Source organism: Clinocottus analis, unplaced genomic scaffold (assembly GCF_023055335.1).
Source record: "Clinocottus analis isolate CAN_PGR_092001 unplaced genomic scaffold, fCliAna1.0.p SCAF_2, whole genome shotgun sequence".
Classification (NCBI taxonomy): Eukaryota; Metazoa; Chordata; class Actinopteri; order Perciformes; family Cottidae; genus Clinocottus; species Clinocottus analis.
Window position 1 is genome coordinate 12,093,964 of NW_027175931.1, and position 19,891 is coordinate 12,113,854.

General features: G+C 39.9%; 2 protein-coding genes across 3 annotated transcripts in view; one reads left to right on the plus strand and one right to left on the minus strand.

Annotated features, from left to right (window-relative positions):
• dscaml1 (Down syndrome cell adhesion molecule like 1) overlaps positions 1-14,103 on the plus strand; it is a 95,015-nt gene extending 80,912 nt beyond the window's left edge. The window contains exons 23-35 of the mRNA XM_068584467.1: positions 718-835; positions 1,241-1,404; positions 2,650-2,748; positions 4,777-4,965; positions 5,870-5,998; positions 6,161-6,319; positions 6,462-6,617; positions 7,596-7,626; positions 7,773-7,891; positions 8,032-8,184; positions 8,358-8,552; positions 8,710-9,018; positions 9,398-14,103. Of these exons, the coding sequence (XP_068440568.1) occupies positions 718-835; positions 1,241-1,404; positions 2,650-2,748; positions 4,777-4,965; positions 5,870-5,998; positions 6,161-6,319; positions 6,462-6,617; positions 7,596-7,626; positions 7,773-7,891; positions 8,032-8,184; positions 8,358-8,552; positions 8,710-9,018; positions 9,398-9,942 (2,366 nt within the window). The 3' untranslated portion in view covers positions 9,943-14,103. The remainder of the gene's footprint in view (positions 1-717; positions 836-1,240; positions 1,405-2,649; positions 2,749-4,776; positions 4,966-5,869; positions 5,999-6,160; positions 6,320-6,461; positions 6,618-7,595; positions 7,627-7,772; positions 7,892-8,031; positions 8,185-8,357; positions 8,553-8,709; positions 9,019-9,397) is intronic.
• Positions 14,104-14,304: 201 nt separating this feature from the next.
• Positions 14,305-19,891, minus strand: part of gpr184 (G protein-coupled receptor 184) — a 37,916-nt gene continuing 32,329 nt past the window's right edge. Inside the window, exons 4-6 of one of the 2 annotated variants that reach the window (XR_011077942.1) lie at positions 16,535-16,648; positions 15,153-15,195; positions 14,305-14,935 (exon numbers count right to left, since the gene is read on the minus strand). The gene's annotated coding sequence lies outside the window, so the exon portion shown is untranslated. Of the gene's footprint in view, positions 14,999-15,152; positions 15,196-16,534; positions 16,649-19,891 lie in introns of both variants that reach the window. The other variant, XR_011077943.1, reaches the window with a different exon arrangement.

Below are 19,891 nucleotides of genomic sequence, written 5' to 3' on the forward strand. Positions count from 1 at the left end.
GGTGCAAAGGTTTGCGCGTTTGTGTGTGTGTGTGTGTGTGTGTGTGTGTGTGTGTGTGTGTGTGTGTGTGTGTGTGTGTGTGTGTGTGTGTGTGTGCGTGTGCATTCGTACGGGTGGGTGCGTCAGCTGATCGGCAGCTGTAAAAGGCAGTGTGCTTCAGGCTTGCCCACTCAATACTTCATTCAACCTTAACATAAGTGCACTTGCATTAAGACGGCAAGCTTGAGAAAGAAGGAGAGAGCGGGTGGGGGGATTGACGGAGAATAAGGTTATATGCCTGACTAGATTTTTTTATATCCTCTCTCCTCAATCCTTGTCTTCTCTTATATTGTTACTCATATGCTAGTCTCTGCTGGACAATGTCACATTTCACACAGATATTTTCCACCAAGTGTGAATCATGGTAAATTAATTTCACGCTCTGCTAGTAAATCCTGTTTATTGAAAGAATCCCAAATTGAAAACAAATCAATTGCATATCAACCATTACATTCCTGTATTGATTTAACACACTCTGAAACCTTTATACTGTGTTTGTTTATCATGTTTAAAAAGTGTTTATTTGACAATGGCAAGAAATAACCGATTGGTACATATTAATTAGGCTATTGCCTTTCTTGTGTACATGTTAATGCTAAGAGCTTTAATGGTCTTCTTTCAATCGCTCTGCCTCCATACACCTTTCATTTTTACATTCACTTCTTTATCCTCCACCAGCCCCAGCTAAGATCCTGTCATTTGGGGGCACAGTGACTACTCCCTGGATGAAGGAGGTGCGACTGCCCTGTAGCTCAGTAGGAGAACCTACACCTACTATTAAATGGACCAAAGACAGGTAGAGTCTTCCCCAGATATCTTATGTAAAGCTGAGTAGAGCAGCTCAGTTTATGGTGCTGCTGTGATACATCTAAGATGGAATTAGTATTTAAATATCTTGGTATCTTAAAACAAATGTTATGCAGCTCTGTAACACAAACTCAGATCATGTTGGGGGAGTTTTTCCTGATCCAATGTGAGGCCCCAGGACTGGGATATCGTATGTGTACAGATATAAAAGCCCTCCGAGGCAAATTTGTGATTTTGAGCGATACAAAATAAACGGAATGAAATTGAATTGAAATATTGCTTTTGGACCATTTTGCAGCCTTATACCAGGAACTAAATATATAATTTTTTATCACAATCTAGAAAGAATCGTTGATGACGTCCTCCCATGATTCTCTCTTTCTCTCTCTGTTAGTGAGGACACAGCCATCCCAGTGTCTCTAGATGGACAACGTCTCATTCTGGCCAATGGGACACTAGTGCTGCGCTCTGTCAAAGCTGAAGATTCTGGTTACTACACCTGCACCGCAACCAACACGCTAGGCTTTGACACCATCATTGTCAACCTTTTGGTACAAGGTACCGGAAATAATGCCATTAATGCCTGTACCCTTCAGACTATTTCATTTGGTCCATTCAACTGCAGTTGCAACTTACTTATATGCCTGCTGTTATTGCTGAAAATGAGAAACTGTAATATATTTTAACCTCCATACAGATATTTTACTACAAGGCAAGCTTATTTATGTAGCATTTCAGCAGCAAGGTAATTCAAAGTGCTTTACATACTGACTTGCAGTTTTCTAATAGTTTGTTTCAGATATACGGTGCATAAAAACTCAGCACTGCTTCTCCAGCAGACCTGTCCCTTATGATGTGAGAGGTCTGGTGATATTTTAGTCATTTATACACCAAACATAGTATTTTAAAATAAATTACAGGACAGACAGGAAGCCAGTGTAAAGACCTCAGAACTTGAGTAATGTGATTTCCTTTTGGGTGTTAGTGAGGACTCGAGCAGCAGCGTACTGAATCAGCTGCAGTTGTATAATTGATTTGTTAGGGAGACCTGTTAAGACACCATTGCAGTAGAGAGTCTGCTGAAGATGCAGTAAATGCAGGGACGTAATCTTAAGATGGTACTAGGCTGACTTTCTCTTTGTCTTAATGTAGCTACTGAAATTCAGGTCTGAGTGCATAACTACACCTACATTTCTGGCTTGGTTTGTGGTTTTTAACATTGCCGACTGAAGTTGATTGCTGACCTTTAAATGTTCGTATCTGACATCAAAAACTTCTACCACAGTTGTGATCTTTGTTTAATGGAAGACACTTTTAGCACATCCAATTATTGATCTGAGCCAGTGAAAAAATGTACATCTTAAACTTATGATGCCCAGAATGGAGCCTTGGGGAACTTTGCATGTCACATGTGTCCATCCAGATGTATAATTACCGAGATACAAAGTAGCCTGTGTCCTTTAAGTAGGATTCAAATCAGTTTGGTGCTGTGCCAGAATGCCCGAATGTGAATTCAGCACTGAGATCAAATAATACAGGCAGAAACATTACCACGCTTTGTGTTTAAGCAATTAAAGACCTTAACAAGAGTAGTCTCTGTCATTGTCGTGTGGTCACAAACATTGGAAGACTTTAAATGGGTTGTTGAGTGTCAAGAAGTTGTTCAGTTATAAAAAAAAACAACAGCCTTTTCAATTATTGTTCCTTTAAAATGGGAGATACGGGCCTATAATTGTTAATTTGTTATATGTGTAGATAACACAAGTATTTTTGAGCTGTTAAGGCTTTTTGTCTCATCTTCAGTCCCTCCAGACCAGCCTCGTCTGACCGTTTCCACCACCTCCACCTCCTCCATCACTCTGGCTTGGATACCAGGAGACAACGGAGGCAGCTCTATCAGAGGTACGTGGCCCTGCACAAAGCTGTCTTTCTGTATACTCACATCTAATACTTCTTATCGGTTGTCAATGTGTCTGAAGGTATACAGAGTTTTGCTTCCGGTCAATGAATTGAGTGTATACATAAAATGGGAATGGAAAAAGATTTCTTTTTGACCTCTGATCTTAGTTTACCTCATGTCCGTCTTTTCTGTCTCTTTTAATGGGCACATTGTTAGTGTGTATAATGATCTACTGTATTAGTTTATTGATTGGCCTTCTGGTTTTATATTTCCCTGTGAACTATGTGTCTATTTGATTATCTGATTGTTGGGGATTTCTCTGTGAAAAGGGGCATGTTGTGTGTGTGTGTGTGACTGAATGGGCATTCATTCAAATGTGGTTTTAATCCATTTAGTTTGTTCATGCTATTTGTCAGTGTGAAGGTGTTTCAGGGTAGTCTCTCAGCGGATGTGTTATAAGTGTGTTTGTAGATAAAGGATGGAACAAAAGACAAAACGCACTGTGTCAAACAAAAACAATCTAAAAACAGGTTTAAATAAGTGTAACAACTTTACCTGAAACTGTGGGTTAAATGAAGGGAGCTTGATAAATTGTGCTCATTTGTGGGAGGCTTTTAACCAATCTCTGTGAACATCAGGCCACCGAGAGTCACCGGAGTATTTACTGGACTGGTCTGAGTTTAAACAATTTAGTTATGTGTCAAACAAGTTCACAATTTGCACAGAAGAATAATTGATTTTCTATTTTGCAACTGTATTATGTTGAGTGTCTACTGCCAGTTTGTCAGGTATACAGTGGTAGAGAATTGAAGATAACAGTCTTTATACCTCTGTGAAACTATAAAGCAAGTGGCTTACGACATAACTGCACTGAACAACTTGGTGCCCCACATGTCATTTCTGAAGTAAAATAAATTAGATAAGATTCAAAAGCAACTCATTGAATCGTTAGTTTATTACATTTTAAAGCTGACAGAAGCTGGAACAATATAATGTTTTGTGTTATTCATGTGGGTTAACATACTGCCAGGAAGACCCAGAGAGCATGACAATCACGCAAGTAGGAAGAAATGTGTTGGGTGCGCAGCTTTATGTTCAAGTCATGATGGTCCACTAAACTGTATTTGCATACATAATCCAGTGTCTCATATATTAGTCAATCTTATATATATATAGTATGCATACCAGAATGCCCACTGTCTGTGAAGCCATCTGCACAGTGTCAGCAGTCTCCATTAAATAGATATTTTGCAAGTTTTCTGAAAACTATTCCTTTCTAGGAAAAAACATGTTTAAAGATATCTCAGCTGATTATTAGGCTTGTTTGTTGCACGTCTAAAAAAATAAATAGAAAAATAAATGAACAGATGAGCAAAGCCTGTCGGTTAGTAATCTTGCAGTGAGAACTGATGCTGTGTTCTAATCTTGTCTACAATAGTTTGTTATTGAACTGTTCTTGACCATTATGTTCGGCTGTGTTCTCTTCTGTTGTGTGACAGAGGGTTACTATACCACTCGTAAAACTGCAGGATCTACTCATATTAAGCCCTCTAATGTTTGTACTCAATCACACTATCTGTTAGAGAGAGATTGATGCAACATTTGGTCCAAAAACTAGAATGAAACACAGAGAGAGAGAGACATTAATGTACATGATTATATACCCACAGACAGAAAGATGGACACAGAGAGAGGATTAGATGTAAAGTGTCTCGCATCAGCAGGGAGTTGGCTCTCCAAGGCAGCGAATTATAAAAACAGTCACCACATTGCATACCCTCATTTACATAGATGCTCAGTCAGCGCCATCCCAGTCTTGGAGTTTGGAGGTAACTAATGGCGTAATAGACAGAGAGCAGCTAGAGCGTCCTCCAATTGGGCCGAAGTGCAGTGTGACACTGCCATCTAGTGAACAGTAGAGGTACTAATGTCAAATGTTCAGTTGCGTTGGTGCAAAATGTGTTGTTTAGCTCAACAGAGAATTATGTAATGAAGAAATAAAATAATAATCATTGTGTGTGTGTATGCAGGTTTTGTGCTTCAGTACTCTGTAGACAACACCGAGGAATGGAAAGATGTTTTCATCAGTTCTAGTGAACGCTCCTTCAAATTGGACAACCTGCGCTGTGGCACCTGGTATAAAGTAAAGCTGGCCGCAAAGAACAGTGTTGGAGCTGGACGCATCAGTGAGATCATTGAGGCAAAGACCCATGGGCGAGGTGAGAAGCCTTGAATAGGTAAAGGGGCAAAATATTTATCGAATACAGTTTTCACATTGACGACCTTTGTATGGCGGACTAGTGGCAGAGCAATAACGTGCACTAAGAGTGGCAGAACTTTACGGACTAAAGCTAAAAGTTAGCAAAAAAAACGTTGGCAACAATGAAGCTTTAGAAAGCAATCATCCAACAATATTTATAATTTCAGAACCCTTAAAAACTTACAATAATAGCATAGAATCATTCTTCCTTGACCTCATATAAACACAGAACTGACTTGTGCGTCATACTTTAAACTCACGCATCAGCGGATAAATTATTTTCATAAACATTATGTCTTATATGACCATTATTTTGTTTAACCAGTAAATAGTTGAATTATTTGCAAATTGATGATTATAATTATATATGGCCACTGTGTAGCATTTAGAAGTGAGGTTGCATATTGCAACCAACTGAAACGTCCCCTGTGTGCCAAGGCAAAATTGTTTGGACTATTTAGAGCCAGTGTTTGCCTGGTTTGTTCTGGGCTACTGTAGAAACACGACGGAGCAACAAAGTGTTCTCCCTGAAGAGGACCTGCTCCCTATATAGATATAAATGGATCATAGGGGAACGAAAACATACAAATTATTTGGAGGTAACTACACACTATATAAAGCATACTAATAGTCAACTAATTTCTGCCAATAGATCCTGCTAAAAGCTATACAGTGGAGCTTAAGATGGTATTTAGTGAATCCAGTAAGATGTTTTTGTAGCACCAACTATAGCAGTTATACATATGCACACTGAGGTACCAAGCAAGCTATTGCTAAAACACATTGGCCTGCCTATTCACTATTAACTGTTATATGTTACAATTGTAATCTGAATGGAAAAATGCCTTATAATTTTGCTTCAGAACCCCAGTTCAACAAAGATCAGCCGGTCTTTACCCACATTAACTCCAGCCATGCCCGCCTCAACCTGCAGGGTTGGGCCAGTGGAGGCTGTCCAATCAGTGCTGTCATACTGGAGTTTAGACCAAAAGGTGGGTCACAGCTTTTTCAAGTTGCAATAGTATTTTTGAGGTATCGTGCAACAAATACATGTATTATTAGTTTTGAGATAACTTTCAATCTTTTAATTGAAACCAAGAAAGAGAGACAAGAGATCAGACTCAACACAGGTGTGGTATGTGTACTTCATGCAGGTACATGGGCATGGCAGAATGTACGTACCAATGCCACCACAGATGTGTTTCTGGCAGAGCTGCGTGAGGCAACCTGGTATGAGTTGAAGATGAAGGCCTGTAACAGCGCTGGCTGTGGCAACCAGAGCTCTCAATTTGCAACACTGGACTATGATGGTAGTGAGTAGACGGCTTTCTTTGTTTGACAATCCATTTGTATAAACAGTGGTGTCGTTACTTGAATGAGGAATTCACTTTACTGGATACCTTAAAATAGTATTGTGAAATAGCAGTAAGTAACCTCTGCTCTTCCCGTGTGCAGGCACAATTCCACCGATCAAATCCCCTCTGGAAAAAAACGATGACGTCAAGAAGCTGTTTTCGATTGGCTGTCCTGTGATCTTGGTCACACTCGGTGTCGCACTGCTCTTCATCATTCGCAAGAAACGCAAAGAAAAGAGGCTGAAGAGACTAAGAGGTGAGAGAAGGGCTATAAATGTCATGGTGTTGGGTAACTTCCTGTTTTATTTTGTAGTTTGTCCTCTGTGTCTAGGTTTAAAAATGTTTGCTGGCACTTTGTTACAACAAGGGTCAATGGCATTCCTAAATATTTTATGTAACATGGCACTTTCTTAAATATTCTTTATACAATTGTCGGTGTTTGGGTCCTTAGACACTCCACCCCGTGACACAATCACTCGACCAACATGGACCCAGCTTTCGATCGTTTTTCTAACCCTTTCAATGGATCCTGCCTGGCTTATGGTGGTTCCCTTAGCCACCAAAAGAACTTTGACCGCTACATGGGCCGTGAGCATGAGCTTGCAGTGGTCCTCGTAGCCTCTGGAGTTAGGTCCCTGCTCCCCCAGTGCTTGAGTTTGACCCGCTCGCGCCACGTTCACGCCGGCGCCAAGTTCACACCGCAGTCCTCGCCGCAGTCCACGCCGCAGCACTGCAGGTGCTCAAAGCGATGCTTCTTGCGCAGAGACCCTTCGCACCTGAGTTTTCTTAGGTTGGCCGCATCGTGCGGGAACTAGCTCAGACAATGCACTATCTGCTGCTGCCACCCCCAGAGCCGGCCTCCGCCTCTGCACCGCTGCCAGCCCCAGACCAGGCCCCGCCTCTGTAACCCAGAGCAGCTATGTAAAGCAGCTATGTAAACCCTGTCTGTGATCCTGTTCCAGTTCCTGCTTTTTGTTCCATTCCCTCGGACCCCTCTTTGTTTTTTAGTATCCTTTCCTAGTTTTTGTTGGAAATGAATTGTTTATACAATTTTCGGCATTTGGGTCCTTACTCCCTCCACCCCGTGACAAGAAAGGAATTGGCAAGAAGAACAAAGCAGTCTTATGAGAGACTTCAGAAAGAATCTGGAATGAAGTCTCAAGAGTTGTACTTATTTTAAAAGATTGATTTATATGTCTGGAATATATAATTTGTTATACTTTCTCCTCTCCAGATGCCAAAAGCCTGGCAGAGATGCTGATCAGGTAAGACCGCTATTTCCGAGTCTTGCACAAAATTTGACAATTGTTATTTCGTTTAACTCAAATGTAATTCATAGAAAATCCACATGTTGCAATTTTTTTAAGCCATGAATATGTGTGTGTGTGCTCGTCGTATATCTCTGAATTAGTAAAAACAACCGCAGCTTTGACACCCCGGTGAAGGGACCTCCTCAGGGCCCACGGTTACACATTGACATCCCCAGAGTGCAGCTGCTAATTGAAGACAAAGAAGGCATCAAGCAAATCGGTGAGAGGAAGAGAAAGCAAATGAGAGAGTTGTTTCATGTGTTCAAAAAAAAAACATTTGGAGGCATTTGACTTATAGTTGTCAGTTTTTTGCATCTGCAAAAAGCTACTTTTATGTAATATTGCGTCTGTATCTTATAGGTGAGGATAAAGCCACTATCCCTGTGACAGACACAGAGTTCAATCAAACTGGCAACCCTCAGAGCTTCTGCACAGGCGTGTCCGTCCACCACCCTGCCCTCATCCAGAACACCGGTCCTTTGATTGACATGTCAGACATAAGACCAGGGACCAGTAAGTACTCTCGATCGTCTGTGTCTCTTTTTATCTGTAAAAACTTAAGCAACTCAAGCAGTTTCGTTGCCTGTAGAAGTAAAGATAAGCCGTTTGCCTGGTAATGTTTCTTGCTTTGACCAGCATTTGTACATATGCACATCCACCTTCTTTCTTCATCCATTTCCCACCAGACCCAGTGTCAAGGAAGAGTGTTAAGTCAGCCCACAGCATCAGGAACCGCTACTCCAGTCAGTGGACTCTGACAAAGTGCCAGTCCTCAACGCCAGCCCGCACTCTCACCTCAGACTGGCGCACAGTTGGCTCCCAGCATGGCATCACTGTCACAGAGAGTGACAGCTACAGTGCCAGCCTTTCACAGGATACAGGTTGGCACATGGGTTAAATGACACTTACAGCCATTAATATGCACATATAAGTAAGGCTATTTTTCAAATGTAGAGGAAAATAAGGTTTTACAGTGTGCCCACGTCAAAAGGCATTCGTAATGCTGTGATTAACTTTCCTTTACTTTCTCTTTCACAGATAAGGGTCGCAACAGCATGGTATCGACAGAGAGCGCCTCCTCAACTTACGAGGAGTTGGCAAGAGCTTATGAGCATGCCAAGCTGGAGGAGCACCTACAGCATGCCAAATTTGAGATTACTGAGTGCTTTATCTCTGACAGCTCATCTGACCAGATGACCACAGGTACCAATGACAATGCAGATAGCATGACGTCCATGAGCACACCCTCAGAGCCCGGTATCTGCCGTTTCACTGCCTCACCACCCAAACCCCAGGACTATGATCGTGGCAAGAATGTAGCTGTGCCCATCCCACATCGCGCCAAGAGTGAGTGGTTGCTGCAAAGCATGGATCTTTTTCTTTAAGACTTACCTTTCCCATGGCATTACATTTCAAATGGCTTTAAATAAAAGTTATGACAAAGATAATACATAATGAACTAATATCAGAATCAAAATCAGGCTTTGTAGATACAATGATACATTATAATATAAAAATATACTGCTAAGTTTAGAGAGGATGTTTCTGTCTGATGGATCACATGTACATAGCATGCAAAAAATACATGTAGTGATGCCAGATGAATCCAGGGCAGTTAGCAGTTTAGATGAACACAGTTTCATGGCTAGCAACACTGATTAATACCCATAGATGTTGCTTTTTGCAGGTTTTTGCCGCCACATTAAATGTAACTTTTGTCATCCAGGTGACTACTGCAACCTACCCCTCTACATGAAGTCAGATCCCTTCTTTCGAAAGCAGTCGGAGCATCATGACCCATGTCCAGTGGTTCCACCACGTGAAGCATCTATTCGTGGCCTTGCGCAGCGAGCCTACCACACCCAGGGGCGCCATGTGGCTATGGACTCTGCAAAGCAGCAAGCCCTTACCATGGGCCACTCTGGCCTGTCCAACCTCACTTCCTCTGGAGGAGCATTAGGAGGCTGTGGGGGAGGCAGTGGAGGGGCATCTGCTGTCTCTAGCAGCTCCACACTTCCCCAAAGGACTCTCACCATGCCAGGCTCTTCTTCCTCAGTGGCCCAAAGTGCAGCGGCAGCTGCTGCTACTGCTGCAGCTGCTGCAACGTCATCCTCCGGTGCCACAGGAGGGACTCCAGGAGGTGCCTCCTCCTCCAAGATGGGAGGATCCAGAGACTCTCTGCTTGAGAGCAGCTCCTCAGGCTTAGGCAGACTACAAAAGCAGAGGGATGGAGGGGCAGGGGCTTACTCCAAGTCATACACACTGGTGTAGCCTGCCATCACCGCGGCCTGTCACTGTAACTCTTAATGGAATGCTGGTCAAGCCAACGCTTGCCTGAAGCTTCTATGGAAAGGTGGGATGAGGAACATATACATGCACAGCTGATCTGTCAGTGCCTGCACTGTGGCAGGCTGCAGGGGGCTGGTTGGGTTCCCATTGGCACTACGGTAGGAAGGGGTCAGAGTTGGGTCTCCACAGCACAGGGGTTTGCCTTTCTTTCTGCCTGTTTGCTTTCTATTATTGTCTCATCTTTCTCTATCCCTAATTTCATCACCCTGGAAATCACTTGCCAAAACATAAATGGTTTATCTGTTCACCTCATATTTTCATTTTCTGGTAAGGACACAGTACTTATGCACAAAAGACTTTCCACATTCATTGTCTTGTTTTATGGATCAAGACAGAACAAGAACGAGCCAGGTTGCTAGTGTTTTTTAGGTTTTTAAATATGTTCCTTTTCCGGTATCTGATGGAAAAATAGCTCATATTACAGCATTGTGCCATTGCAGGATGCTTTTACTGGATGCACAAACTACCCACCTTGGTGTTACACTGGCTCTGGGAGGTTACGCCATCATGAATTCACACATTTGAGGCAGTGAAATGACTGTCGCCTCAATACCTGTTTTGAGCTGCAGAGAATGTTCTTATACAAGCAATGGCTCAAACAGCATAGTGGATGCTTTTAAAAACAGACATGAAGCCGAGGAGATTAAAAAAAAAACTCAAGCATCATCAAGCGAATCCAAACCTTTTTCCCCCCTTCAGTTTTCTGTTCATTTTCTGATGATATCTGATCACATAAGACAGGATACAAATAACAGTAACCTTCACAAATGTGTATGTGTGTAGGCGCGTGTGTGTGTGTAAATATATATATGTATACATGTGGCAGGCACAAACCTACAGTGGACCTATTTAAAATCAATCAGTATGCTGACTTCTTAGGCAGATGACGTCTGTGTCAAAAAAAAAACTCCACTTGTACCTGTGAAGGGGATTCGAACAGTAACGATGCTGACGATGTAACATTATGATCCTCAAATGGTCCAGCATTTTGAAGTTTGTTTTGAAGTGTGATTGACAGAATTGCTAAAGAAATTGTACTGAAGAGGAGGTTGGTTCAAGAGAGAGAAATTACAGATGAAAGAGGTTCCCTTCAAGAAAAAAACAAGAGACCTTTTTTTTCTTTTTCACGGCGCCGCAATGCCATTTTTTTGTGAACTCATTTGACCTTTTCCCTTTCTATCCTTCCCCATCTCCACTCCTCCCCATACAGCCTCCCATATCCATACATTGTCACTGTGACGTACTGCTAGCATACTGGCTAGTCAAAATGACTGAGAGAAGAGGTCTAATATGCACAGACAGGCAGAAAAGCTACTTGATGTTCATTACAACTTGAATGGACAGACAAGTGGCAAACAAAGACAATTTATTGAGTTGTATACAAGAAAAAATCATATTTGTATGACATGATCTCAAATTTATGAACAGACAAAGACTTCGATATTATAGAGAGAATTTGCAGTTGTTGGGAAAGGAGAGGGGTTTGCAAAGCAGAGAGAAATAAGTGGTGTCCAGAACTAAAAGATGTGTTTTCAAGTCCCTCCACCTCACTGAAATTTATTTTAGCTTTATGCATGGTACTGTATCTGCTAACTAATCCCCCCCCATTTCTTCTCAGAAAGCTTAATCCCATAACAAAGATTGTTCCAAAAAATGAGTTGCTCCAAATGTTTTGCAATGGTAGAACGTAACATCAGGGCTCTCGCAATAGAACAAAGAAAAAGATATGATATATGTTTTGTTTTCAAAAGTATGTACATATATATTTCTATCCAAATATATAGCAAATATATGAATATTGAAAAAAGCAGAGAAATATAAAAGCCGTTCTAATTGAAAATATATTTAAAAGATCACAAGACAATCGCTTCGAGTGAAAAACTGCAAGTAGGAAAAATGAAAAAGAAGAGGGTGGCTTAAACGGGTAGCACAACCATGGACGGGAGATCTTTGAGAGAAAGAAAGTGATGTGAAAGAAACTTAAATGCTGAAACTGAGGTTTGAGGAATGATACTATGACCCCCTTGTGATTTTGTAAATGTTCCAGCTGCAACGTCTGTGCAGTAGGTAGCAGCTGAGAGGACAAGCACAGTAAAGTCAAGTTATAGTGTGAGATTGTGTCGCTGGTTAACTGTGGTCTATGACTCGATGCAGAAAGTGTGGTGTTGAAAAAGAAAACAGTAAAACAAGGACAACCTATACAGTGAGTGAGCCTATTGTAACATGTTGTATTGTACCTTCCAAAGGTGTGTTCACAAACTCAATGCCATTACCTGACTATAGAAGACAAATGGACCGAAAACTATTTCTGTTTCTCATGTGTGTCATAGTGAGTCCCCCCCGAGCTCCAGGACCGCAGGCTAATACAAATACCACACAGCTATGATTATAACCGCTCATATATGTATTAATGCTCCATTTCATTTTAAATCTAGACAGGAAATTAATTAATTTAGCTTGACTGTCATCAGGGGTAGGATGCCTTTCCTTTTGGCCTTTATGTTTCAAGTTGTGCAAATACTTGTTTTCAGTAAAACAAGAGTTTGGAAAAACAGTTGTATGGATATTGGATGAAGTGATGAAACAAACTCCTGCCCAACCTGCTTTCCCCAACCTGCAGTGAAGTTGCCTCGACTGTAAAACACTGTCAGTTTGTTACAAGTATATCAAAATGTATACTTTTAAGGAAAATTACACCCTTTATTACTTTTACACTGTTATTGAAAATATTAGCAATATGTAAAGTAATGCTAAAAACAAATGCTTTACATTTTGTGAAAATGCTTATTTGCTTTCTCGGTGAGAGTTCAATAAAAGTATGACATACAGGGCAAAAATCAAAGTGTAGAAATGACAAGTTGTGGTTTTAAAGAGGACTATTGCTGGACTATTTCAGAGAAGTCTTGTCCTCATGGGTGGCTGCCAAGTGACCAGCGAAGATGTTTTTACACTTGACAATAAATATAGCAAATAAGCATATTTCCGTAGATGTCAAACTATTCCTATAATGGTTTCCAGGATGATTTGAATTCAAGTGTAATATATAATTGTTGTAGTCAATTGCACACAGCCTGATCGTAAGTACACAGTACTGCAGAAATACTTTGGTAAGCGATCCTGAATTCTGGACTTGTTGTCGTACAAGGATACATTTCATATTGGAGCCCAAGCTAAAATGTACTTTTTGTTTTCAAGGCAAACCATACTGCCATATGAGATTGGAAATCATACTGTACACCAACACTTTACAGTACGGTTTGTTTTATTCCCGCTGCGAAAAAGTTTCTTGGCAGCAGCCTCTGTTACTTGGCCACACATCTGCAATGTTTCATTGACTATTCAGTGATTCAGGGTGTATTATTCCTTAAAATACAACAATGTACTTTGAAAACTGACTGTGTCTTCGTTAGACAACTTCACATGTGCTGTTTCCCCAACCTTTTTCACTTCCGCTCAACCAATCTGATCTTCCTCTCTCACTGGACCCCTTGGCCACTTATTCAACATCATTTCTAGGAAACGTATGTACATAGGAAAGTGTTTTGTATAAATGAGTACTATTTTCGACATCTTCACTAGAAACCAGGGCACAATGTAAACTTTTAACTGAAGTTATTGTAATGAAACAGAAGAGGACTTGATGGAAAACTATAGAATTATACAGACACTGCTTTATCTTGATTATTGATCAAAGTGGACCATGCATAGTTAACAATATTTATTTGGTTGCATTGTCTCTTTTTTGATTTTAATTTTTAATCTTTTTTTATTTAGATTTTTTTTACTTTGTCACAGGTTGCTTGATTTAGAGTTTGCCTTTTTTTAATTCCACTTTTCTGGGGGAGGGGGGCGGAGGACAGCAGCATTGCATGTTCTGAAAATTTTGCTGGTTATTAAGAAAAGGGAAATGGTGAATTGAACAATATAAAGAGGGTTTAATTAAAACATTTTAAAAATGCAAATGTTGTTCCTTAAACTTTTATGGGGAAACATTGCTTCAATTTGCAATTGCTTGTGTTTAACTCTACATTTTCTTTTCTATGAAAACAAACAAAAGCAGAAAAAGAGTACTCAACACCTTGTGCAATAAAGCTATCTTTTTATGAACTGTGATAATCTTATTCATTATTTCACAAACATGGAGTGATATATATATATATATATATATATATATATATATATATATATATATATATATATATATATATATATATATATATATATATACACACACACACACACACACACACACACACAACTGAAGAGGGGCATTTTAGGCTAAAATTTTATTATCAAAACCTGGACATGAAGTTCATATGATTCAGAACCTGATTGAAACACTAGGGGGCGTCATGCTGCAATGAAACACAGCAGACGCTTACACAGGAGTTTATTGACAGATTGATAACATTTTAATATGTTTGTTTTTGAAAGCCACATGTTGACAAATTAGTAGATTTTCTTCCTTATAATACACTCAAACACTGAAAATATATATTTACAACAACAAAACTAACATTCATTCAGATGTACATTGTATTACATATAACATATTTCACATAGAATTGTAGATATTATGACAATAAACTGCTTGAAATGTAAGCTACCACTGTTATGTTATACTGTCTCAATAATCTAGGAGGCTTGACTGCATGCACATTTGAGTGATCATATGCTTGTGTTGTCACAGAGTTCATCCATTGTTTGGTAAATGCACATACATCCCACGGCTGTCTCCAAGAATTGCAGTACCGGTACCACCATCCCTCTTTGTCCACCTACTTGCCGTTCTTATGTTTCTTCTGTTGGAACTTCCTGAAATGGGTCTGGATGGTGGCAGCGGCCTTCTCAACTTCAACGGGGCTGAGTGGTGGAGCAGCAGGCGTGATGCATGTCCCGTTGCTGGCATTGGAGTCTGAGCACGACAGGACACAGGGGATAGCCAGAGAGGCTGAGGCAATAGCCATGGAGACATAGTCTGTAGCAATGATTGTTTTCATATTAGCCTTGATTCAAAGGGGCTACTTAAACAGGTTGAAGTTTGAGTCAGTCTAATTTGACACAAGTAACTTTAGGATGAATTCATATGCCAGAGAATTAGCCTGCATTTAAAGGAATTAACAGTTACTTACTCTTTCTATAAACGCCTATGCTGTTCCTTCTGAAGCCATCAAACTGTGAATGGAGCAGTACAGCTGTGTTAGAAGACACACTCATGACGCACAGGAAGAAATAAAAGACAAGATGCATGAGATACTACATGGGTATAACTATGCTACACTCTTATCTGAAGCAGGAATGTAACATTGTTCACATACCACTGACGGTATAAAATCAGACACACGCAAACAGATCACAATCACATGGGCGCTTTAACTAAATTCTCCAACTCAACTGTACAAAATGTGCAATGCACATGTGTGAATGTACGTTTGTGATTGCACCTGTGTGTGTCCTTTCTTTCTACAGTTTAGTGTGACGACCTCAAACACAAATCCCCTTGATTGGGATTACAGCTCAAGCGGAGCAGCGGCAGGGAAACCAGAGGCTGAGCTCGACAGTTTAGCTGGGTGTCTGCGCTCAGTACCACACACCGGCTCAATGAGATCCAGTCTCCTTTTACCAGACATTAAGACCAAATGTCTTCATTCACCTCCACCATCACCACCTCTACCAAGCACCACCTCTGTTCAGGACATTTTTATGGGCTAATGTGTTCTTTCACCTTCCTATCTCAGCACCTTAGCCCATGGTTATCAATCTCCCCCCTCTGGCTGGAGATTGTCTATTTGCCACCTTTATCCTTATAAAAAATCTACGTCAAAGTAACCAGTTACCTCGACTTCAGAAAAATGCACAAAACATTCACAGACATACTTTGTACATTTTTTAGGCATGGGACATCGGAAGTGAGCGGATTGAAATGCGCTTCTTGTTTCAGGAATCCATAATGAAAGCCTCAGAAAAGGCCAAGTAACTGGAATTGTGGGGAGCATTGATCTATGTGTAAGGCCTTATTGATTCAGTGATATTGATTTCCTGTGGGCCAAAAGAATATTTTATTCTTTTATACTATTTAAGTGTTTCTGTTTGCGTCTAGAGGCACTAAAAGTCATCTCTTTTTTTTATATCATATTTATTTTCCTTTGCCGTCCTTTGAGAGACTGTAAGCAAACATAGAGCATGTGACCAAGCTCACATGCTAAATCAAGCTTGACTGCTAAACTTTCCACATGCTCTGTCTTACCATTAGATAACAAAAGATTAGTGCTAATTTATGACCAAAATAACAACCAAACTGGCAGCAGAAATTACAGGAACAAGTGTCTTGTCTCCTTTTGGAATGGGGCCCTGAGAAAACTCTGGTGGAGAAAATGTGGTTTTGATCGATGACACAGTCACGCACAGGATGATTGTGTGTCGTATTAACTGTACGAAATCAATTGTCTTGGTGCCTCAGCATGGCGATGTGTGTGACAGCAACTACTGAGACACAGACATCATTACAACTAACCTCATCTGCTTTGCTGCTCCTCCGACTGTGTGATACCGAGTGAACCTGCCACGGCAAAGGCTGAGACACCATGTAAGGCAAAGGCTCCTGTTGACGTGCGAACCGCACCCCTATCTGAAAGTGAAGAGAGATTTGGGTTAGAGATGCCAACGTGTAAGACAAAGAGCAACGTCACCACTCAATTTACCTCTTTCCTATATGACTTAAAGTAACGTACACGATAACATTTAAAAAAACATAAAAATGTTCAGTACAGTTTGGCTTCCTGAAGTTTATTGTGATATTTTACTTTTCACTGCTCTTTGGTTTTCTTCAAAAACATGATGATTGCATAATTAGCAGAGACGAGTAAGGTTTAATAATACGGCACAATGTAAGTTTTGTTTAACATCAAATTAATACTATTTTAATGGCATCATATTCCTAATTTATTTTACATTGTCTTTTTTAACATCAATCACATTTCGAACAACCTGATTTATATTAGACACTAACCACAATGTGTTCCTGCAGCAAAAACAGCACTCTACCTACTGGTGTAATTCTTCAATTCTAATATTACAATTCTGTTTTTAATTAGAATATTTCTATATTCAATATGCATATTGAATTATATTGAATGTTTAGAGTAACCAGAATATGTTACATTCAATACATTAAACAATTATAATATTAAACTGAATTTCTAATTCTATTTTTTCTACAATTACAATCATCTTACCGATTCTACGACTTTGACCACCATATACATGGCTGTTAGCATGGTGATCAACATCTTCACCACTATTCCTTTTGTGTTTCTGTTAATCCTTAATGTTCTCCTTGGTTTTCGTTAACTTTCCTCTGTCCAGCTCCGAGCAATCAGGAATGCAACACGGGCCAGTCAGGGGAGGAAAATGTAGCACAGTGTGGAGTAATCACACATACATACACATGCACACAGACTTTTTTCTCACTGTCTCTAAGACTGCTAAAGAGCTTTGCAGGACTGAAATAGAGAAGCAGTAATCTTTTCCTCTGCACAACACTTATCCATCAGATGTGCTTTCACCTTTCAGATCAGGTTTTTATTTTGTGTTAATTTCAGTCCTATGTTGTATAAAAAACAAGAATAAGCCTGACTGATCTGCCTTGGATTTAACTGTACTTTCATTTCTGTTAAAATGTCTTGCATGTTGTAATTATACAAGACCATGTGTTAACATGTGAACCAGGGAGAAACTTTCAAACAAGTGGATTTTTTGACATTTCAAATAGGTTTATGAATTATAGCAATGCAATTTTGCATTTGATAGGGTTTGGGTCAAATCTGTAAAACAATAAATGTTTGTGTGTGTGTGTGTGTGTGTGTGTGTGTGTGTGTGTGTGTTTAATGACACATTCTGGGACAATGAAACCATTGTATGCAAACAAAGGTATCTGAGAGATCACACATGACTAAGGGTTTGTGTGCGTCATTGTCTGCAGCATTGCCTCTGACCCCTGCAGGCTGATGATAATACGTTGCACAGGTGTCAGTGAAAACATTTCACCGTGCACTGAAAGACACCGCCTGCTGCTATCTGAGTATTAAGCCTGTCTTGTGAAAAAGTTTTACACGATGACTGATATCATTTGTTTACTCTTGTCTAAGAGGCCCCTCATGAGTGTCGAGTCTATGTGCGTAAGACTGATGTTCATTTTGTTCGATCAGATAAGTGCAGGAACGTGTTTTACCACTAAACAGATGGGTATAAAACTGTCCTGACTGAAAGACAACCACAGCAATGGTGACAGAAAACATATGAAAAATACTTTATTTACCAAGCAAGGAGAAATAGGTAAGAAAATTATGATTTTAATACAAATTCTACCATGGAAGACAGGCACTATCAAAAAGATAGTAGACGTGGCGCAGAGGAAGAGCTGGCTGTCCCCCAGAAGGCTGTGCCATAGGTGTGTGAGTGGACAGTTTAGATCCTGATGGGCAGGTAGCACTTTGCATGTTAGCTTCTGCCAACAGTGTATGACTATGTTCCTCAAATGTTGAAAAAAAAAAATGCATTTTCAGCATTAATATATGTGTCTTGTTTGAGAAATTATATATGAAATTGCATAATTGTTGCATGAAAAGAAATATTTAGTTTTTGTGCAGAAGGGTTAGGGTATAGGCCAAGTTGAAGATTCAGTGAAGGAATGTATCTGACTGGACAGTCAATGTTCATTGTCTTTTTCTCTTATTTACGGAGAATTATAAAATTAAACCTGCACTCTACTGTATGTGCCTTTTACGATACAAGACACACTTTGTAATAAGGTGCACAAAAAGCTAAATCGTTAGAGGCAAACTACTGCAAGCTTTAAGCTATAAAGTTATACAACTGCTGTATAAGGTAGTAATGTTGATCAGGTATGTACTTTATCCATCTCCTGATCTGAGGGAGGCCACTATATAAGCATATCATATTCAGTCTGTCATGGTTGAGGTATTACTGTAGTAAAATTAAAGACATTTAACATGGAGAAGATTGCTTTGTTCTGGACAGACCAGCCGCCATGAGGTGTCCTTGAAGCTCGCAGGTACTTTTGACTGTGTTGTGCTGCCAGCTGTATTGCAGAAATGTTTATGTTATACATTTTTATCTCAGGTTTCCAGTAAACATTCCACATTGTCCATGATGCCTGATCAGAGAAGAATGACGTATTTAAATCTTTAAAGAGTCACTTAGCTGGATTCATCATGTCAGTGAAGCTCCCTAAGAGACTGAGCAGCAAAAAGAAAAGTAAGTTTCCTTTTTGTATATAAATGTTGTTCATTATAAAAAAGAACATTCTGTCTATGCATTCTGTTGATTCATTAATTTAGATGAATTGATAAAAACATTAACCTAACAATTTTGAGGGCAGGCTTACAAGTAGAAATAAATGGCAAAATGAATGACTTTCTTATGTTTTGGGAGTAGTGTAAAACAAAATAATACCAACTGAAGGTAAAAATTAACATATATGGGATACAGTGTTTTGCTAATCAAGTGTGCAGACAACTTAATGGCACCTATTCAAATGCAACAGTTTGTGCCACGGCCTGTGTCACCCTAAACTTCAGCTAATCCACATATTTGCATTCTACTGCAAAAGGCAGAAATACATTTGGTTTGACTGCCACAACATCCTGACTACCCTAGTTTAAAAACAAAATGAGATAGAACCGACAAGCCAGGAGAAATGTGTTTGGTTAAAAGCCCTGCATTACTGAATGCTTTAGTGTGTTTACCCATTTATGATTATCAGGATTGTGAAAGCAAGTGTGAGATATTTTCTGCAATTTCTTTAAAAATCAAAATAGACTGAGAAAAAACTGGTTCACAAATTAATGGA